This window comes from Corythoichthys intestinalis, chromosome 18 (assembly GCF_030265065.1).
Source record: "Corythoichthys intestinalis isolate RoL2023-P3 chromosome 18, ASM3026506v1, whole genome shotgun sequence".
NCBI classification, from domain to species: domain Eukaryota; kingdom Metazoa; phylum Chordata; class Actinopteri; order Syngnathiformes; family Syngnathidae; genus Corythoichthys; species Corythoichthys intestinalis.
In genome coordinates, this window is record NC_080412.1 from 32480093 (window position 1) to 32499397 (window position 19305).

Consider the following 19305-nt stretch of genomic DNA (forward strand, 5'->3'; position numbering starts at 1 on the left):
AATAACGCCTCGGTCTCATAGAGCGCTTTTTAGGACACTCAAAGTGCCCGGCTTCTACTAAATTAGGACATAAAACTACAGTAACATAGTACACTCACCGCTGTCTTGCTTCCTTTGCTCCTCTTCTTTTTTTTCTTTCTTTTGTCGCTTCCAGACGGATAACTTCTCTTCATTTTGGATGTACGCCAATTAAAAAAAAGCCAAATCGCCGCTCACTGTCACTCTGAGTCACGTGAGGGTGGGGGAGTGTAGAGCGAGTGAAGGGGCCCCTTCAGGGAACTCAGACACAAGGCTTTCACTGGGACTGTCGCACTTGTCGCTGCGACAGTGCAGTAAAGCTGCATGTGCTAAATCTGTTGGCCCTCTTGGGTTGGCTAGGGGCCCTAGGCAATTGCCTGGTTTGCCTAATAGGACGCGACGCCTCTGCGGCCCAATAAATATTTCAGAAACTTCTGCACTATACTGACCAAAGTATCAACAATTTAACTTTTAGAGCAAGATAAACAAACAACTTCTGACAGATTCATCCTGAAAAGTGAACTAACTTTGTAAAATCCGTGAATTTTACGTTCAACTTGCATGCGATTAAAGGAATTCCATTGTTGTGTTTTTTCTTCTATAGCTTATATTTGGATAGATTGATGGAGTCCAGTTTGTCCCGCAAAGCACAAAATAAAGCCAACACATTATCAATTTCCTTATTCAAGAGGGGTGGGGCGCAGGGCGGCTGGCCCGGGCTAGAGGAAAGGCTCAAGTCGGCTAGTTCCTTAGCTGAACCCGTCAGCCACCGCAATTAATTAATGTATTCGCGTCATATTTACAAACTTTCGGTGCATCCACTTTTCAGTCTGACGCGTTTTTGAGCGTGAGAAAAAACGATTGCAGCCTGACAAAATGTCAGAGCCTTCGGTTGCTGACACTCGCCGGCTGAATTCCAAGCCTCAGGACCTGTCGGACGCATACGGTCCACCCAGCAATTTTCTGGAGATAGACGTTTTTGATCCACAAATCGTTGGAGTCGGCCGACACCGGTACACAACCTATGCAGTTCGGATGCGGGTAAGTGTTTGATAAGATGACCGAAAAGCACTTCAGCCGATATGCTAACGTTACCGATGGGAGTGAACCGGGCTGTGATGTCTGGGTAAGATGCCTCGACGTCGGACGAAAGCGGAACTCGAGGTCCGGGGATTCTTTGCGGCCTAGTTTGTAGTTGAGCTAGAGGACTGTGTTATATACGTATGAATGGTATTAACGAAGAAATTTTAGACTTAACAATCTGAAAGGATTCTGTTCAAATATGCTACGTTGAGGAAAATGTTTCAGCAGATTTTGAGTTACTAAAACTAATTAGAACGGTAGGAAAACACATCTTCTAGTAAACACTGCTAGGTTATGCTAACAGTAAGTAGCTAACATTGTGTACTACTGAACAAATAACATGGAATAATCGAATTCCACTGTTATTATTACGCTCCACAACTAACTGAATTGTTGTGAAAATAATCACTTTGATAAACTAGTCTGTGTTCACTGCATTTCTCTAGAAAGTAAGTGGAAAAAAGTTTAGCTTGTCCAGCTAATAGCACTTGACGTCAAGGAGTATATACGTAGCAATAGCACTGTACTATTGTTTTTGATTCAGATATTTTATATGCACTGTTATTCAAGTATTTCTGTTTTCCTGTCGAGTTTTTAGACGACCTAACCCCTAAATTATAGCTTCACCATCATCCACTTTTATGATGTTCAACAGATCGGAAGCAGTTTTGCTGCCCTTGCATTGTAGAATATTTGCAAGGAAGTCACATGTCCCTTTGCAAGTCACTGACTGTTCAATTCTTTTTCATTGGAATACAGACCAACCTTCCCATTTTCAAATTGAAAGACTCCTGCGTGACGAGACGATACAGTGACTTCGAGTGGTTAAAGAATGAGCTTGAGCGAGACAGCAAGGTTAGTGAGCCTAAAAAACCCTCTTTCATTTGTGCTTTTCATGATGTTTTAATCATCTTGTATCATTTCGATCAGATTGTAGTACCTCCTCTCCCGGGTAAAGCCCTGAAGAGACAGTTGCCATTCCGAAGCGACGAAGGGCTTTTTGAGGAGTCGTTCATCGAGGAGCGGCGGTCTGCTTTGGAGCAGTTTATCAACAGGTTAATAAATGAGTCCATTAGTAAACTCAGTGCAAATATCTAACATTTTTAGTCATTATTAAAAAGCCATCTTGCATGAGTTTTCAAACACGGCTTTCTTCAAGTTAAAGCTGGCCAATGGCGGACATCATTTAAAGGTGTCGCTCAATCAAGCATTGCCACATCACATCATTAACACTAGGGGTGTAACAAAGTATCGAAATGGTGATACATCGTGATACTTTGTATCACAAAAGGTTATTAACTCATTCACTCCCAGCCATTTTCACCGGAGCAAGGCCCTTCGCTCCCAGCCATTCTACTGGATTTTGACTGATTTTGCAAGGCCCACAAAAAATTCTGTTCTATTGCTATATAAACAGTGAATCCACCAAAAGAAAGATTAGACTCTCTTCTTTCGGCATAAAAAAAGTAAGTTCATATCTTTTTCCATTCTTTAGAAATCAGCATTAGAAAATAGCTTAGTTTGAGCATTTTTCCAATTTCTGATGAAAAAACGGTGAAATTGAGCTTTTTGTGAACGCATACATTTCAAACATAACTTTGACTTTAACACAGCTATTTTTTGCTTTAGTTAATTCCCAAACGTCTGAATAATATTTTCTTTTAACAAAAAAAAACAACAAGACAAATGGAGCTTTTGATAGCGAAGTAACAATTTATTTAGACATAACTAACTGAAAGATAACGTTATGTTGGCCACGACAGCGGGTTAAACTTTTCCCTCATCGCCACCTGTTTCAAAAAGATGAATTTTTTTGAGTCTCTGCGGGCTCTGCTCGCGAGCAACACGGACTGTACGGCATCTAGTGGTCCCGGTCGTTCTGCTCGGTCGTCCAGCGCCTGGCATCCCGGGCGTTCTACCGGTTGTTCTGCTCGGTCGTCTGCCGCCTGTCATCAATTCGGTTGTCATCCGCCCTCTCCCCGGCTTTGCGGCTTGGCCGTTGGTTGCGGTTGGTCTTACCAAATGCGCTACTGCCCCCCAGTGGCCAGTTTTATTGCTTTAAAATGGATTTTGAGCTTTGTGCATTCTATCTGAGATACATGGGAACCTATAGATGCTGATTTTGAAAAAAAAAAAAACGCAAAAGACTGATAAATACGTTTTTGGGAAACTGAAGCAATTAAAAATAGAACGTATTTATACGTTTTTGGGAGCAAATTAGTTAATATGCTCCTGCCAAGAATCGATAAATCGTTTTTAAAAGGTGTCACTGTTTACATCAAGGAACCAACAAGTTGCTCCCAAAAATTTTCCACCAGAATAATGTCTCTGTTAACTCGATGGCTACATGGACACTGCTAGACGTCCAATCCATTTAGAGAGGAGAGACGAATGAACGTTCTTTCATTCGAAACTAGAGCATTCACAGCCAGTCTTTCGGATTTTGGGGGCATTTGCAGGTCACTTTCTGGTCATTTGAATGCATTTATTGTCACTTCCGGTTGAGTTTGAGTCACTGTCTATTCATTTGGGAAGATCAATGGTGTTCTGTTGATTTGCATCCTTCGTCGAAGTAAACTCCCCATAGTTAAGAGCATCTAAACTGGACAGCGGGGATTGTCGACGCAAGCTGTACTGTTGAACAAACGTTTTGACACGTTTATTTAGATACTCCTACTGTCGAAACACAAGATTATGGGTAGGGATGGGACAGTTTATCAGGCTTATAACGTCAATATTCTATCTTGAACAATAATCGAAACGCCATTAAAACCCAGGCGACCCACGTGTTTTTTGCTTATATTACGATCTTCCTAATAGAGCAGGGCGGTAAACCGAAAATTTACCGTCACCGAAATTCTTAACGATGACCGACGTAATTTTGACCATGTCGGTAAATTCGGTAAATTAATAAAACAAGAAAATATAGTCTTTTCATCCCGCTTTGATTCTGTGTTGTTCGTCTATGTTCATTCCCCTTTAAGAAAGCAGTGAATGTGCTTACGTAGGGAGTCACGTGATCATCAGGAAGCCAATCAAACAAAATCCCGGTAAGCTAACGCTAGCAGCTAACGCTACAAGCAAAACGTGATGGAGTGTGGCTTAAGGGAGGTTCACCAAACTTTCAACCGACATTTAGTAGACTCTTGGTGGCATCCAGACGGGCTTTCACCCGATGTCCTCCTTTGTTCTCACGATTTCCGGAGATGGTGCTTTCAGTGCTTTCTACTGATAGCCAGGCTAACGCTAGCTAGCGGCTAACGCTACAAATGAACGTTATGGAGTCGGATAGAGGCTCTAACCTTGCCAAAACGGCTAAATTAATGAGTGGATTGGGCACGGACTGCATATAGCAATTACTATGTGGCGTTATTTTGTATCTGTCTGTGTGTGATTCCTCTGATAGCTTTTGTGATGGTAAAGAATTCCGCATAAAGTACAATCCAACGGCGAAACTTATAATGACCGAGAAATGGCCCCAGCTATTTTTATTGTGCGTGCATTTATTAAAAAATGCACTGGGGGGGGGGGGACCTTAAACCATAAAGTAAACACTTGTATTTAATAATTATATCACAGCAGCCATTAACAATAAGTTGTCTTTTTGAAGTGTACTGTTCAAGCTGCAAGTCATTTGTGTTACAATTACATGTTTGCACAGTCATATTGATTTTGACAATGTACATTGTTCAAGTCATACACGCTGTTATAAATGTTCATACTTGAATTCTTATTGCTTACAATACATTTTTGTAAACTTAATGTTTAGACTGCATCTACAATTATTAAATACAGTATATGAAATTGAATGCTGGTAAATAAATCAACAAGATATAGTTAATCTGTATTTCATGCATTGATTCAGATTTTCAAATTACCGTATTTTTCGGACTACAAGTCGCTCCTGAGTATAAGTCGATCCAGCCATAAAATGCCCAACGAAGAGGAAAAAAAACATGTACAAGTCGCACCGGAGTATAAGTCGAATTTTGGGGGGAAATTTACTTGATAAAATCCAACACATAGAACAGACATGTCATCTTGAAAGGCAATTTAATATAAAAATACAATAGAGAACAACATGCTAAATAAATATACAGTGTACAGTGCATGAACAACGAAATGTGAATATACTGTCCTACGCTACAGCTCGGTCCTGGCTGTACAGCGAACTCCCAAAAGACAATGCTGGACGTCCGTATAATTTGCTGAATCAATTTGGTCCTCGATAGAAAACAGGTTCGGATCAACGTAAATAAATGATAATTAGGTACTATTAGTAATAAGTAACAGGTTAGCATGCGTTCGCTATCATTAGCACATCGTTCAAACAACCACACAACTGGCTCTAAGTGTCCGATCGCGGGTGGAAAACACACAACAACAACAGAAAAGATGATACACGCAGGCGTTGCCTCTGTAGAGATGATTTTAAAGCATAAACAATGAAAGTAGGCTCGCAGCCGTCTATTCTCTCTCGCTGTAACTCGCCCACTCACTCAGAGCTACGTAGCTGTCCGTCTTCTTCTGGCGTGTGAGCACTCTTCTCCACGTAAACAAGTGCGAGTGCGCCCTCACGTGGGCATGAAAGCGCCACAAACTAAATGCATCCATTTCAAGATAAAAAAGTCAATAATACAATTGAACATACACTGCCAAAGGCAGAACGCGAACGTGGCCATAGCTATAAAGAGTTATTCAGATAACTATAGCATAAGAACATGCTAACAACTTTACAAAACCATCAGTGTCACTGCAAAACACCAAAATAACATGTGAAATTATACCATAATGTGTTAATAATTCCACACATAAGTCGCACCCCCAGCCAAAATATGAAAAAAAAACGCGACTTATAGTCCGAAAAATACGGTATATAACAGTCCGCTTGGGCGAATTTATCGTCATTTATCGTTATCGAGATAAATCTGCTCAATTTATCGTGATACATGTTTAAGGCCATATCGCCCAGCCCTACTTCCTAACACTATTATCTCGCAATATAATTCATATTTCATTCTAGTCTTTCACGCATACGTAATTGATTACAGAGGTGAGGGGTCATAAAGCACTATAAAATGAATATACAGTGGTACCTCTACATTTGAAGTTAATTCGTTCCAGGAGCTTCTTTGTAAGTCGAAATGGTCGTATGTCGAGCAGGATTTTCCCATAAGAATACATTATAATTCCATGAATTCATTCCACTGTCCAAAAACTACACTAAATCCTTAATAAATACTGCTACTACTATTACAAATGGCAATTACACGTATCAAAACAAATGCAGTATAAATAGAAATTGGAGTAATAATAATAATTCCTGTACGACTGTAACGAATCAGGTTCTAATGTGGCGGATGTGTTTTGCGTGCTGTACCTGAACACACCGCATGGCTGACGTGACAGATTGAGAAAGGTCCGGTATGTAGAGTATTTCACTTTAACAATGTTCTGTTGTTGTTGGTGTCAACTGCGGCGGACAGTAGGCGTGTTCTGTTGCACAAGTTTGAAATAAATGATTAAAAACCTGACGAAGGTGGTGATTTCCTTGGCGATGTTACCACAATAATAATTGCCACCTTTGCTTATAAAGACTGGCGAACGGAGGTCGAAGGAGGACCGTCGAGATCGTAGACTTTCCTATTTCGTATTGTCGAGCCAGTTCATGGTTGCGCACACCACACTTTTATTTTTCTATTATTTCCATCTTCATTTCAATGGTAAGCTTTTTCCTTTTTTTCACTACCTGCACTAACCTTCTTGGAACCAGTGTTGATTTCTCTCATCAGAAGATCTGCCATGTGTCCATCTTAGGGGAAAACAAAGAAACTGTGGCGCTGTCATAAATCGTCATGTTTCGAGCATGTCGTCAGATCTAGAAAAAAAAATGGCGAGTCAAATTTTACGTCAGATGTCGAAAAGATTGTTTGTCAAAGTGATCGTATGTCGAGGTTAGGGCTGGGTGATATGGCCTTAAGTAAGTATCACGATAAATTGAGCAGATTTACCTCGATAACGATAAATGACGATAAATTCGCCCAAGCGGACTGTTATATAATTTGAAAATTTGAATCAATGCATGCATGGAATACAAATTAACAGTTTCTCGTTAAATTTATTTAACCAGCTTTCAATCTAACAATTGCACATGCAGTCTAAACACTAAGTATTAAAAAAAAAATCTTGTAAACAATAAGAATTCTAGTGTGAACATTTATAACAGCTTGTATGACTTGGAAAATGTACAACATTATAAAAATCAATATGATGACTGTGCAAACATGTCATTCTAACACAAATGACTTGCAGCTTTAACAATACACTTCAGACAATTTATTGGTAATGGCTGCTGTGACATAATTATTCAACACAAGTGTTTACGTCAAGGTTTGTTTTTTTTTGTTTTTTTTCCCAATGAAACATTTAAGGTTTTATGATGGCAGAATAAAGCAAACACATACAGAAAAATAGCTGTGGCCATTAAACTGTCATATTATATATAGGCTTCACTGTTGGATTAGGCTACTTTATGCTGAGTGCTTTACCATCATGAAAGCTTTCAGAAAAATCACAGAGATGCCAAATAACGCGACATGATGATTTCTACATGAAGTCCGTGCCCAGTCCACTCATTAATTTCAGCCGTTTCGACAAGGTTAGAGCCGCTGTCCGACTCTTTCACGTTCATTTGTAGCCGTTGTTAGCTGCTAGCGTTAGCCTGTGGCTTGGCTACCAGAAGAACGCACTGAAAGCATCCTCTCCTAATATCGTGAGAACCAGGGAGGACAGCGGGTGAAAGCCCTTCTGGAACACGCCAAGAGTTTACTTAATGCCGGGTGAAAGTTTGGCGAAGCTAAGTTGGCTAACTTAAGCCCGACTCCATCCCGTTTACTTTTAGCGTTAGCCGTTAGCATTAGCCTACCGGGCTTCTGTTTGATTGGCTTCCTGAAAACCACGTGACTCCATACGTAAGCACACTGTCTGCTTTCTTAAAGGGGAATGAACCTAGCCGAACAACACAGCGTCAAAACGGGATAAAAAGACTATATTTTCTTGTTTTATTAAATTACCGAATTTACCGACATGGTCAAAATTACATCGGTCATCGTTAAGAATTTCGGTGACGGTAAATTTTCGGTTTACCGCCCTGCTCTAGTCGAGGTACCACTGCACTTTAAACTATTACTCACTCACACAACAACAACAGCAACGATGTCTTAGTCAAAATGGTAGATTACCTCGACATTTGACCCGTGATAACTTGGTGGGGGGTGGTTGCCTTGCCCTGCTCAGTAGCACTCCCAAAATCAACAGGAAGCGACTGAAAAATACCCCAAAATCGACAGGAAGGGACCCAAAAAATTAGGAAGTAACTGAAAATGAACAGCAAATGACCTGAAATGCCCCAAAATTAAACTCATTGTTTGCAGTTCACTGCCATAGACGTCCAATCAGTTTGAAGTGGGAGGGATGTCAATAAATGAACGAATGCCACCCTCTCAGTTCAGATGATTTGGACGTCTACAAGTGATAACCTCAATTCAGTTCACAGCAGAAGGCTGAAAAGAGCTTGCTTTTCTGTTTATTGTGAAGTAAAATAACGTGGATGATTTCCTGACTCATGTATCGATAACTGTTATATCGCCATATTGTGAGATCATCTTTATCGTGAGCCTTGTTTCGGGTATTCTCTTGTGAGGTACAGTGGGGCAAATAAGTATTTAGTCAACCACTAATTGTGCAAGTTCTCCCACTTGAAAATATTAGAGAGGCCTGTAATTGTCAACATGGGTAAACCTCAACCATGAGAGACAGAATGTGGGGGAAAAAACAGAAAATCACATTGTCTGATTTTTGAAGAATTTATTTGCAAATCATGGCGGAAAATAAGTATTTGGTCAATGCCAAAAGTTCATCTCAACACTTTGTTATGTACCCTTTGTTGGCAATAAGGGAGACCAAACGTTTTCTGTAACTCTTCACAAGCTTTTTACACACTGTTACTGGTATTTTGGCTCAATCCTCCATGCAGATCTTCTCTAGAGCAGTGTTTTTGGGGCTGTCGTTGGGCAACACGGACTTACAACTCCCTCCACAGATTTTCAATGGGGTTGAGATTTGGAGACTGGCTAGGCCACTCCAGGACCTTGAAATGCTTCTTACGAAGCCACTACTTTGTTGCCCTGGCTGTGTGTTTGGGATCATTGTCATGCTGAAAGACCCAGCCATGTCTCATCTTCAATGCCCTTGCTGATGGAAGGAGATTTTTACTCAAAATCTCTCGATGCATGGCCCCATTCATTCTTTCCTTTACACAGATCAGTCGTCCTGGTCCCTTTGCAGAAAAACAGCCCCAACGCATGATGTTTCCACCCCCATGCTTCACAGTGGGTATGGTGTTCTTCAGATGCAATTCAGTATTTTTTTCTCCTCCAAACACGAGAACCTGTGTTTCTACCAAAAAGTTCTATTTTGGTTTCATCTAACCATAACACATTCTCCCAGTCTTCTTCTGGATCATCCAAATGCTCTCTAGCTAACCGCAGACGGACCTGGACGAGTACTTTCTTCAGTAGGGGGACACGTCTGGCAGTGCAGGATTTGAGTCTCTGGCAGTGCATTGTGTTACTGATAGTAGCCTTTGTTACTGTGGTCCCAGCTCTCTGTAGGTCATTTACTAGGTCCCCCCGTGTGGTTCTGGGATTTTTGCTCACCTTTCTTATCATTTTGACGCCACAAGGTGAGATCTTGCATGGAGCCCCAGATCGAGGGAGATTATCAGTGGTCTTGTCTGTCTTCCACTTTCTAATAATTGCTCCCACAGTTGATTTCTTTACACCAAGCGTTTTACCTATTGCAGATTCAGTCTTCCCAGCCTGGTGCAGGTCTACAATTTTGTCTCTGGTGTCCTTCGACAGCTTTTGGGTCTTGGCCATAGTGGAGTTTGGAGTGTGACTGACTGAGGGTGTGGACAGGTGTCTTTTAAACCGATAATGAGTTAAAACAGGTGCCATTAATACAGGTAACAAGTGGAATCTCGTTAGACCTCGTTGCTTGTTTGTAGGTGACCAAATACTTATTTTCCACTCTAATTTGGAAATAAATTCTTTAAAAATCAAACAATGTGATTTTCTGTTTTTTTCCACATTCTGTCTATCATGGTTGAGGTTTACACATGTTGACAATTACAGGGCTCTCTAATCTTTTCAAGTAGGAGAACTTGCACAATTGGTGGTTGACTAAATACTTATTTGCCCAAGTGTACCTAGAGGTTCCCAACCTAATCATCACCACATAAAACTTCATTCTTCGTATCCAAACTCAACTTTTGCATGCTGCATTCTTCTAGAATTGCAGGTCACCCTTTGGCCCAGAACGAGCGCTGTCTGCACATGTTCCTCCAAGAGGCTGAGATTGACCGGAACTACATTCCCGGAAAAGTACGACACTAAGCATACCGAGGGCTGGGGCGGCGGGCGATGGGGCTTTAAATGTAGAATGGACTTCTTCTGTCTCATTATCAAGTCAAAACGCACTCAGTTTTGGAGCATGTCTTTCCACTGTGCATCTATATGACTCGTATCTTGCGTGCGCTTTTGTTTTATGACTACAAACTGAAAGTAGTTTGTCATTGTACAGTGAAATTCAGGCTTTTATTACAAATTACTACATGCATTCTTTTCCCTCGTGGCTGTCATAAACATGATTGTAATATACTGTGAATAAAATAGATTCATGTTGAATTGTCTCATGCGATTTCTGATCCTGTTCTCTTTGTTTTTTGTTTTTTTTTTTAGGTTTGAGTGAAGTAAGTTTGCTTTATTCATATTTCAGTTGCATGAGCTTTTTAAATTTCACAGGCGGTAGTTCACGAAGGTGTAAGACAAATTTTAAAAATGCTGCACATAGTCTGGTGTTTTTTAATACACAGTTTGAAAAATAACTTCCAAGAGCAATTTGCAAGCATTACAACCGACTTGCAATGCTGTTTTGACTTGTGTGAACTATTGTTAAATGTTGGCAGTCGCTCATTAACAGAAAGCTCGCCTAACTGGTTTTGGCTAGATTAACTGCACTAATAATCAGATGCATGCTAAACCTGCACGCTTGATTTAGAGTATTTGTGTTTTTAAGTCATGCTGACTAATGATTTCACCTGCTGCTGATTTGGGGTATTTTACCGCGACCCGCTGCCTTTTTATTTACATTTAGCAAGTTTTTAGCCTGCCTGGCTAAGCACTGAAACAATTAAATGAATTTCTATACACTATGTAATTCACGTGTTGTTACAACACTAAAGTATCTTAAGAAATTAGCGCCATCTTTGTCTGTTTAGCACCACATGACGTACTTTGATCCCTTGTTTAATTACCAAAGAGAATGTAAACATTATGTGTAATTTTAGTTTTTAATTTTGTAATTATTGTAGACTAGCAGTATGGCCCGGCATTGCTCGGATTTGTGTTACATTATCGCAATACAACCGAATAGCAGATAAAACTTTCCTTAGAGATGCAGCTGTAATGTAGGAATTGTAAAAGGACACAGTAAAGGGGTTAATGCGCAATCACTTTTCCATCTCTGTACAGTATATATATCCAGCCGAAATGAATCCCTTTCAAATATTCTGGAAAATTGTAGATATTTTTGAAGTCCAGCATCTTATTGTGGAGTACACAAAGCCACAACGTATCATCACAGCAAATTTCAATTTGTACATGAAACTAGAGTTTGAAAGCCTACTGTGACATTCAATCGCTAGTCTTTTGCCCAGAAGACTGCACTGTTGCCTCCGCAATCTGGGAATTTTTATGCTAATTATTTGCGTGTTTGATAAATTTTCTGCACTAAATGGACGCCTGCAAAGATCAAACCCATCTAAGAACACTTCCAGATGATTATAGTACAAATGTGTAAAATTTCAAGAATCGTTTCAGAATCCATAGGAAACGAAACCAGACAAAGTCCCATTAATATAAAAGTTCAAATTTATTTTCACACTTGTATAATGGTCAAAAAGTGTTTTATTAAAACATAGCCTATACCATTTGTAAATGTTTTAACACATAATTAATTTACTTTATTTGGATTGTCATTAGAACAGAGCTCCAGACTAACATTTTTTACTAGGAGCACAGTGGCCGTTAACTTAAAATTTTATGAGCGTACAGCCGTACACTGTAAATCGACATGTTTTCCTCTTATTTTCACTGTTTAACCGATAAATACTTTCATAATAAATGCATAAAACTAAAAACGTATGAATCTATATTTTATTCTCTATCAGTTTTGACATCAACTAGTATTTGGCTTACAAATTAGGTTAACATCGGAATTTTTTTTAGGGAGACCCAGTTGTAACATGGATGCAGACTGTCCCCTTCATGACAAAAAAATATATATATATATACTGTGTATATATATATATATATATATATATGTATATATATGTATATACACATATATAATATGTGGTGGAAAACACTCAGGGGACTTGAAGTTCCGCTCTGAGACCCCCAATTTAGCAAACTTTTAAACTTGTCCGATATACATGTGTTATGCATCATTGAAAAGCTTACAATCTCAATTTTCTGGGGTAAGAAATTTTTTGAGCAGGAGGGCATTTTTTTTTACAAAAAAATATTTTTTTAACAGCAAAACACTATCTGGAGGTGAGAGAACACAAGAACAGAATTACAGACGCCATGACTTTAACGAGATATTATCGCGTACTTACTTTGTTTCGATCCAAAAACTCCATGTAGCATGTATCACTGACTGTCAAGACACAGCTGTGAATGGCCACAGCTGGATTTTGGGGGGATTTTATGGGTGAAACATGGTAATATAACAAGTGTTGCGATGCAGAAATCGCAGACATCAAGGAGTGGTCGAGATGTTCTTTTTCATATATTTACCCTTTTAAACTTTTTTTTTTTCCCAACTTTTTTTTTTGTTTGGATCAATTATTTATCATCTAACATTGGAGACAATGCGACAGTAACAAAAAAAAAAAAAATACAATTAAGCGATAGTTATGAGGTAGATATCCGGGACTTTTTTACAGACGCCAATTTTTTCATTGTGACATAATTTTTAAAAAAGTTTTAAAATATGTGAGTGAATAATTTTTTAAAGTCGTGTTTTTTTTTTTGTTTGTTTGTTTTTTTTATGAAAAATGAGACATCAATGAATGATTCTAAGCTAAAAAACACATTTTAAAATAATAAATATAATTAATACCTTCGTTTTATGGCTGGGTTGAAACAAAAGCGGTTGCGCGACGTCTGTAAACGGGGGATTTCAGGGTAAAACGGACAAATTTAAAATAGTTCAGGGGTTTAATGTGCCATGAATCTGCTATGGCAGCATACAGACATATTGTTCTATCAAACACAACGGTTGTTTAGCTTAAAACACAGCAGTTTCTTTTAAAGAGGAGTGCTTGCTGTATCCTCGAGCAAGATACTGAACCCCACATTGCTCCTGGTGCTGCGTCACCAGTAGGTGGATGACTATGTAGTGTAAAGCGCTTTGAGGGCCTTGAAAGGTGGAAAAGCGCTATACAAGTATACCACCATATAACACCATATAACCATATATATATATATATATATATATTTACACAGTGGGGAGAACAAGTATTTGATACACTGCCAATGGGAAAACATGTACTTGTTCTCCCCACTGTATCAACGAGTGTCAAGACACAGCTGTGAATGGCCACAGCCAGACTTTTGGGGGATTTAATGGGTGAAACATGGTAATATAACAATGGTAGCGATGCAGAAAACCCAATTAAGCGATAGTTATGAGGTAGATAACCGTGATCAATTTACAGGCACTTTTTTTTTTTATTGTGACGAAATTTGTTTAAAATATTCGAGTGAATAATTTTTTAAAGTGTTTTTTTTTTTTAACTAGATATTAGACATCAATTAATGATTCAAAGCTAAAAATGACACATTTCGAATGATAAATATAATTACTTCTTGCTTCTTTTTATGGCTGGGTTGAAACAAAAGCGGTTGCGGGGTGTCTGCAAGCGGGGGTCTTCAGGGTAAAACGGACAAATTAAAAATAGTTCGGGGACTTAATGCGCCATGAAACGGTGTCCTTGAAGCGCAAACCTAAACTGGAGATGACCGGGGGACGTGAGCGTAAATGTGGCCGAGGCAGACGGAGCCTCTCGGGGCGGCAGTTTTGTGAGTTTCGCTCTCCTGTAAGTAGTCTGGAAGTCCTTTTCTGTTGTATTTTCCCTTGGCAAACGAGCTCGTTACATCACCGCGAACTAGTCAATTTAACCGTGAAGGAGTTGTCAGCAAAAAAAAAAAAAAAAAAAGGGGGGGGGGGGGGGGGGACGATCTTACTGGTCAAGCATGTGCGAGTTGATGTGAAAAAATACTCGCACTGGCTCTAATTTTAGTTACAAAATGCCCCCATTTGGGGGCAGTCTGGAGCCCTGCCTTAAGACCACACTATCTGAGAACCAGACTCACGTAGTAAAAGATAAGACTTAATGGAGTCAAGACTGTCTCAAGACCAGCAGAATAAAACTTGGCTGTATTTACATTGAACTTGAGTCATTTACAGTTAGCCGATAAACAGGGGTCAACTTTTCATTTTGAGTCATAGCTTAACATTTCACCATATTTTGGGAATTAATAAGTGCACTCTTGTGCAATCATTTTCAACTGAAGTTCAAGTCTACAGCTTTGGTCTTGAGTTTGTTAATTAAAAAAGCTCTTATAACAAACTTAAACGTAAAACTACAAATAATAATATTTTTTTTAAAAAGACTTTAGGTACTTAGGATACAATTACTTTCTAAAACAGCAATCTAAAAGTATCACATGAACATTATGTGTCAACATAATGTCAATCAAAAGGCAATTTAGATTAAACACATTACTAGTATAGTGTTGATAAGTATCCGAACTAGGGGTGTGACAATATATCAAAAGTTGATACAGTGGTACCGTTACTTACGAACGTCTCTACGTACAAAATTTTCAGGTTAAGACACACCTTAACGGAAATATATTGCTTTTTGTTAAGAAATTTCAGGATACGAAAGGCAAAAATACTGTATGGCTGGTACTCGCGGCAACATACTTATAGCTCCTCTGCCATTGGCTATTGCCTAGCATTCTTGGCATACAATTTGCTAAGAAGGGACCTCTACTGTTTGTGTATGTGTGTATCCCTTTTCATTAGCCTCTCGTGATCCGACAGGTTTACATGAGTTTATTAACTTTTATTCTTTATTCTTGGTTTTTTACATTATTCACATTCATATTTTATGTTTATTGTGCAATAATCAAATTGTAACATGTATCTTACATGTTTTGATGCATTTTTATGCATTATCAAAGATTTACAGTGTATCACAAAAGTGAGTACACCCCTCGCATTTCTGCAGATATTTAAGTATATCTTTTCATGGGACAACACTGGCAAAATGACACTTTGACACAATGAAAAATAGTCTGTGTGCAGCTTATATAATAGAGTTCATTTATTTTCCCATCAAAATAACTCCAAATATAGCCATTAATATTTAAACCCCTGGCAACAAAAGTGACTACACCCCTTAGAAACTACATGCATCCCTAAATTTCCAAATTGAGTACTGCTTGTCATTTTCCCTCCAAAATGTCACGTGACTCATTACAGGATTGCTGTCAGCATTGCTGCAGCGATTGAAGAGGTGGTGGGGGGGAGGTCATTCCAATCACCATGCTTGACTGTAGGCATATCTTTGTACTCCTCCCCTGGTCGCCGGCACACATGCTTGAGACCATCGGAACCAAACAAATTAATCTTTGTCTCATCAGACCGTAGGACATGGTTCCAGTAATCCACGTGCTTTGTTGACATGTCTTCGGCAAACTGTTTGCGGGCTTTCTAGTGTACCGTCTTCAGAAGAGGCTTCCTTCTGGTATGACAGCCATGCACACCAATTTGATGTAGAGTACGGCGTATGGTCTGAGCACTAACAGGCTGACGCCCCACCTCTTCAACCTCTGCAGCAATGCTGACAGCACTCCTGTAGCGAGTCACGTGACATTTTGGAGGGAAAATGACAAGCAGTACTCAATTTGGACATTTAGGGATGTACGTAGTTCCCATGCGGTGTACCCACGTTTGTTGCCAGGGGTTTAGATATTCATGGCTATATTTTGAGTTATTTTGATGGGAAAATAAATGAACTCTGTTATATAAGCTGCACACAGATTACTTTTCATTGTGTCAAAGTGTAATTTTGTCAGTGTTGTCCCATTAAAAGATATAGTTACATATCTGCAGAAATGCGAGGGGTGTACTCACTTTCGTGATACACTGTATTTTTGGGGGGTTTGGAATGGATAAGGGCATCTACATGGAAAACAAACCTTTATTTACAGAATTTTCAAGTTATGAAACTACTTACAGGACCAATTAATTTCACAAGTAGAGGTACTGCTGTATATCACAATGCATTGTAGCCCAAATGGTTATCGATATGCTCCCACCGAAAATCGATACGATTACATTGTTTTAAAAAGGTTAAAAAAAACAAAAACAAAAAAAACTATGAACCAACAGGCTGCTACCAAAAGCTTCCATTAGAATGGTGTCTATGTTAGCTCACTGGATGCCTTTGACAATACAGTACAAGATATCCAATTCATTTTGACTGGATTCGACTTTTAGTGCATCAATGACACTGAAACCAGAGAATTCACAGCCAGTCTCTGGTGGGCATTTACAGATCACTTCCTGTTCATCTTTGGGCATTTACAGGTTACCCCCTGTTGATTTTGAGTCACATCCATGTGCGGAGTTTAAGGTGGGGCAGGACCCCCTGGTGGCCGAAAAGTGTCACTGCATGTAATTGACCTTCCTGTATAATAATATAACATAAAATATTGTCTATAAATGTTGTAAAGCAATAAAACAACAAAAATGAATGAACAAAAAAAGATATTTTTATAATGGGTCAAAATTATTTTTCGAACAGATCACGTGACTAGCACCTTCAATTTATGACTATAAATATTCTTGTAAGCTAATTTTATTGCTCACACTGCATTTCGGGGTCATCAACATGTTGTGTACCCCCTGCACCAAAAGTCAAACTCCGCCTATGGACACAAATGTGATAGAATGACATTTACTGCTCATTGTGGCTACAAAACGCCGCTCTCAACTCATTATTACAGTACTAACATTCGTCATTCAACACAAATGATTATGAATATACCATTGTACTGCGTTATACAGTGCATGCTATTAAGCATGAGCATTTAGCTAGCTAGTAAATGCAGTATAACAATGTGTTTATGGTGTCTTCTCTCCCCACTGTTAAAACAGATGCCTGCACCTGCCCCATTTCTTTCGACACCTTATCAGTTCCAACCTAGAGGCGGAAACAACACAATTATTGCTCCAATGTATACATCCTTTGTTCTCTGTCTATCATTCCTATTATGTGCATTATTAAATTGTAAGTGAAAAAGAATGTGGGATTTTTTTTCTATGATGTTGATCCCCCACCTTCAAGTCTTTCAGACAAGCATTTGCTCCGTGTTTGCTTAGGTCGCCAGTATGTGAGGATGACGATAACCTCCCAAAGTTAAGCAACATGTAGCATCCTTAAGAAAACGTCAACTTCTGTTCTTTTCAGTCTGTACATGCTTTTCAGCAGGATCGCTCATAGTTTTGTCATTGTCACGCTTGAAACAAAATTGTCACATCAGCAGCTAAGGCAAACCTTAAGCAAAATGAGCACTGTGAGGTTCATTATATGAACACATTTTAATAGATTGAAAAAAATAAATCATTGGAACGTAAATAAAACTGATTGTGAAGTGTATTAATACATGTTATCATTCCATTTCACTTATGAGTACTGAGAAATCTGTTATTCTTCTATCTGACTATTAAATTTCCTGCTGCCCGCTGTGTCACGTCTACAAATCCTTTCAGTCTGGAGAGAAAAAATAAGTCAGTGAACACCGCAAAGCTCCTTTTTAAGTAGGAAAAGTGTCGTGGGAGCCGCGTTACGAGAGGCCCCACGCTGGCAAACGACCTACTTTGTTCAATGGGAACCATTGAAATGGAATGCATGATATGCATGATTGTACTGAAGTGAATTGCATGTATCGTCATCGCCACTGTTACACCTCAATGTCAAAAAGAAAACTAGGCGTTTATTGCTCAGAAAAAGGATTCTACCATTATACAGTGGGGGTGTCCAATTGAACAATTTGCGCCGACAATGGCACAGAAACATGAGCATTCACAGCCAGTCTTCCCGGTTTAAATATATTGTAGATTTAGATCTCTCGCCATCAGTGGCATGCAATGAGTTAAGAACTGTACTATAAAGGGGAAAAAAAACAACTTTAGAGTTTTACTAGGGGCAGTAACCTTTATCCAAAAAATAATAATCATAATAATTAAGCCCCTTTTACACATACCTGAACTCCGGTTAATTCCTGGGATTTAAACAGGTAGGCCTTATGTGTGAAACGGACATTTACCAGGGTGAGTCCTAATGAAATGTCCGGGACTTACCCAGGACGCGGTATGTGTGAAAGCAGCAGTTGAATTCCCAGGTCACAGCGTGAAAGCGATGAAGTAAATATCATGTCTGGCCGATCGTCATTTCTTTTTTCTTCGGAGTAAGACAAAAAGTGGTAAACAAACATTGCAATTATCAGCATGGCAAACTGGAAATGGCTGAATTAAACTGAAAACATAACGGAATTAAATTGCCAATGGATCGTATAGACGAGGAAGAGACAGTCCATCGTCCTTCTTTGAAAATATGTGGTTTATTTAGTTGTTGATGCCGACCAAAAATGACGTAATGTCCTGGTTGTAAAACGGCGCCAGCCGCCCTCCCTGCACAGAGAGCGTCAAGTCTGAAAGCGTTCAACCCGGAATTCCAGGGACATCTCCCCATGTCTGAAAGCCATGACACTTGTCAATCCCGAGCAGAGGTTGCGCTAGACTTTTTCGTTGTCTGTCATTTTGACTGACAGGGTCATAAAAATCCAGTCATATCTATTTTTACCCGTCATTTAAATTTTTAAAATGATAATAATGACATATTCAATAGTATTTAGTTTTCATTCATTTTTAATTGATATTCTGTCCGAACAAGCTTAACAGAGAATCCACACCGTGCCATCACACAGCAGATGAATATGT

At 39.2% G+C, this 19305-nt stretch overlaps 1 protein-coding gene across 2 annotated transcripts; it reads left to right on the forward strand.

Moving 5' to 3' along the window:
• The first annotated feature begins 704 nt into the window (after positions 1-704).
• snx12 (sorting nexin 12) lies at positions 705-18045 on the forward strand. Of its 2 annotated transcripts, XM_057821547.1 has the most exons (5): positions 708-1059; positions 1861-1956; positions 2032-2156; positions 10454-10912; positions 17461-17597. In XM_057821547.1, exons 1-4 carry the CDS (start codon positions 895-897, stop codon positions 10554-10556), a joined length of 489 nt encoding a protein of 162 aa, XP_057677530.1. In that variant the 5' UTR covers positions 708-894; the 3' UTR covers positions 10557-10912; positions 17461-17597. The 2 variants fall into 2 exon arrangements, with proteins under 2 accessions (XP_057677529.1, XP_057677530.1); XM_057821546.1 differs by lacking the exon at positions 10454-10912 and having other exon boundaries at positions 705-1059; positions 17461-18045.
• Positions 18046-19305: the final 1260 nt, after the last annotated feature.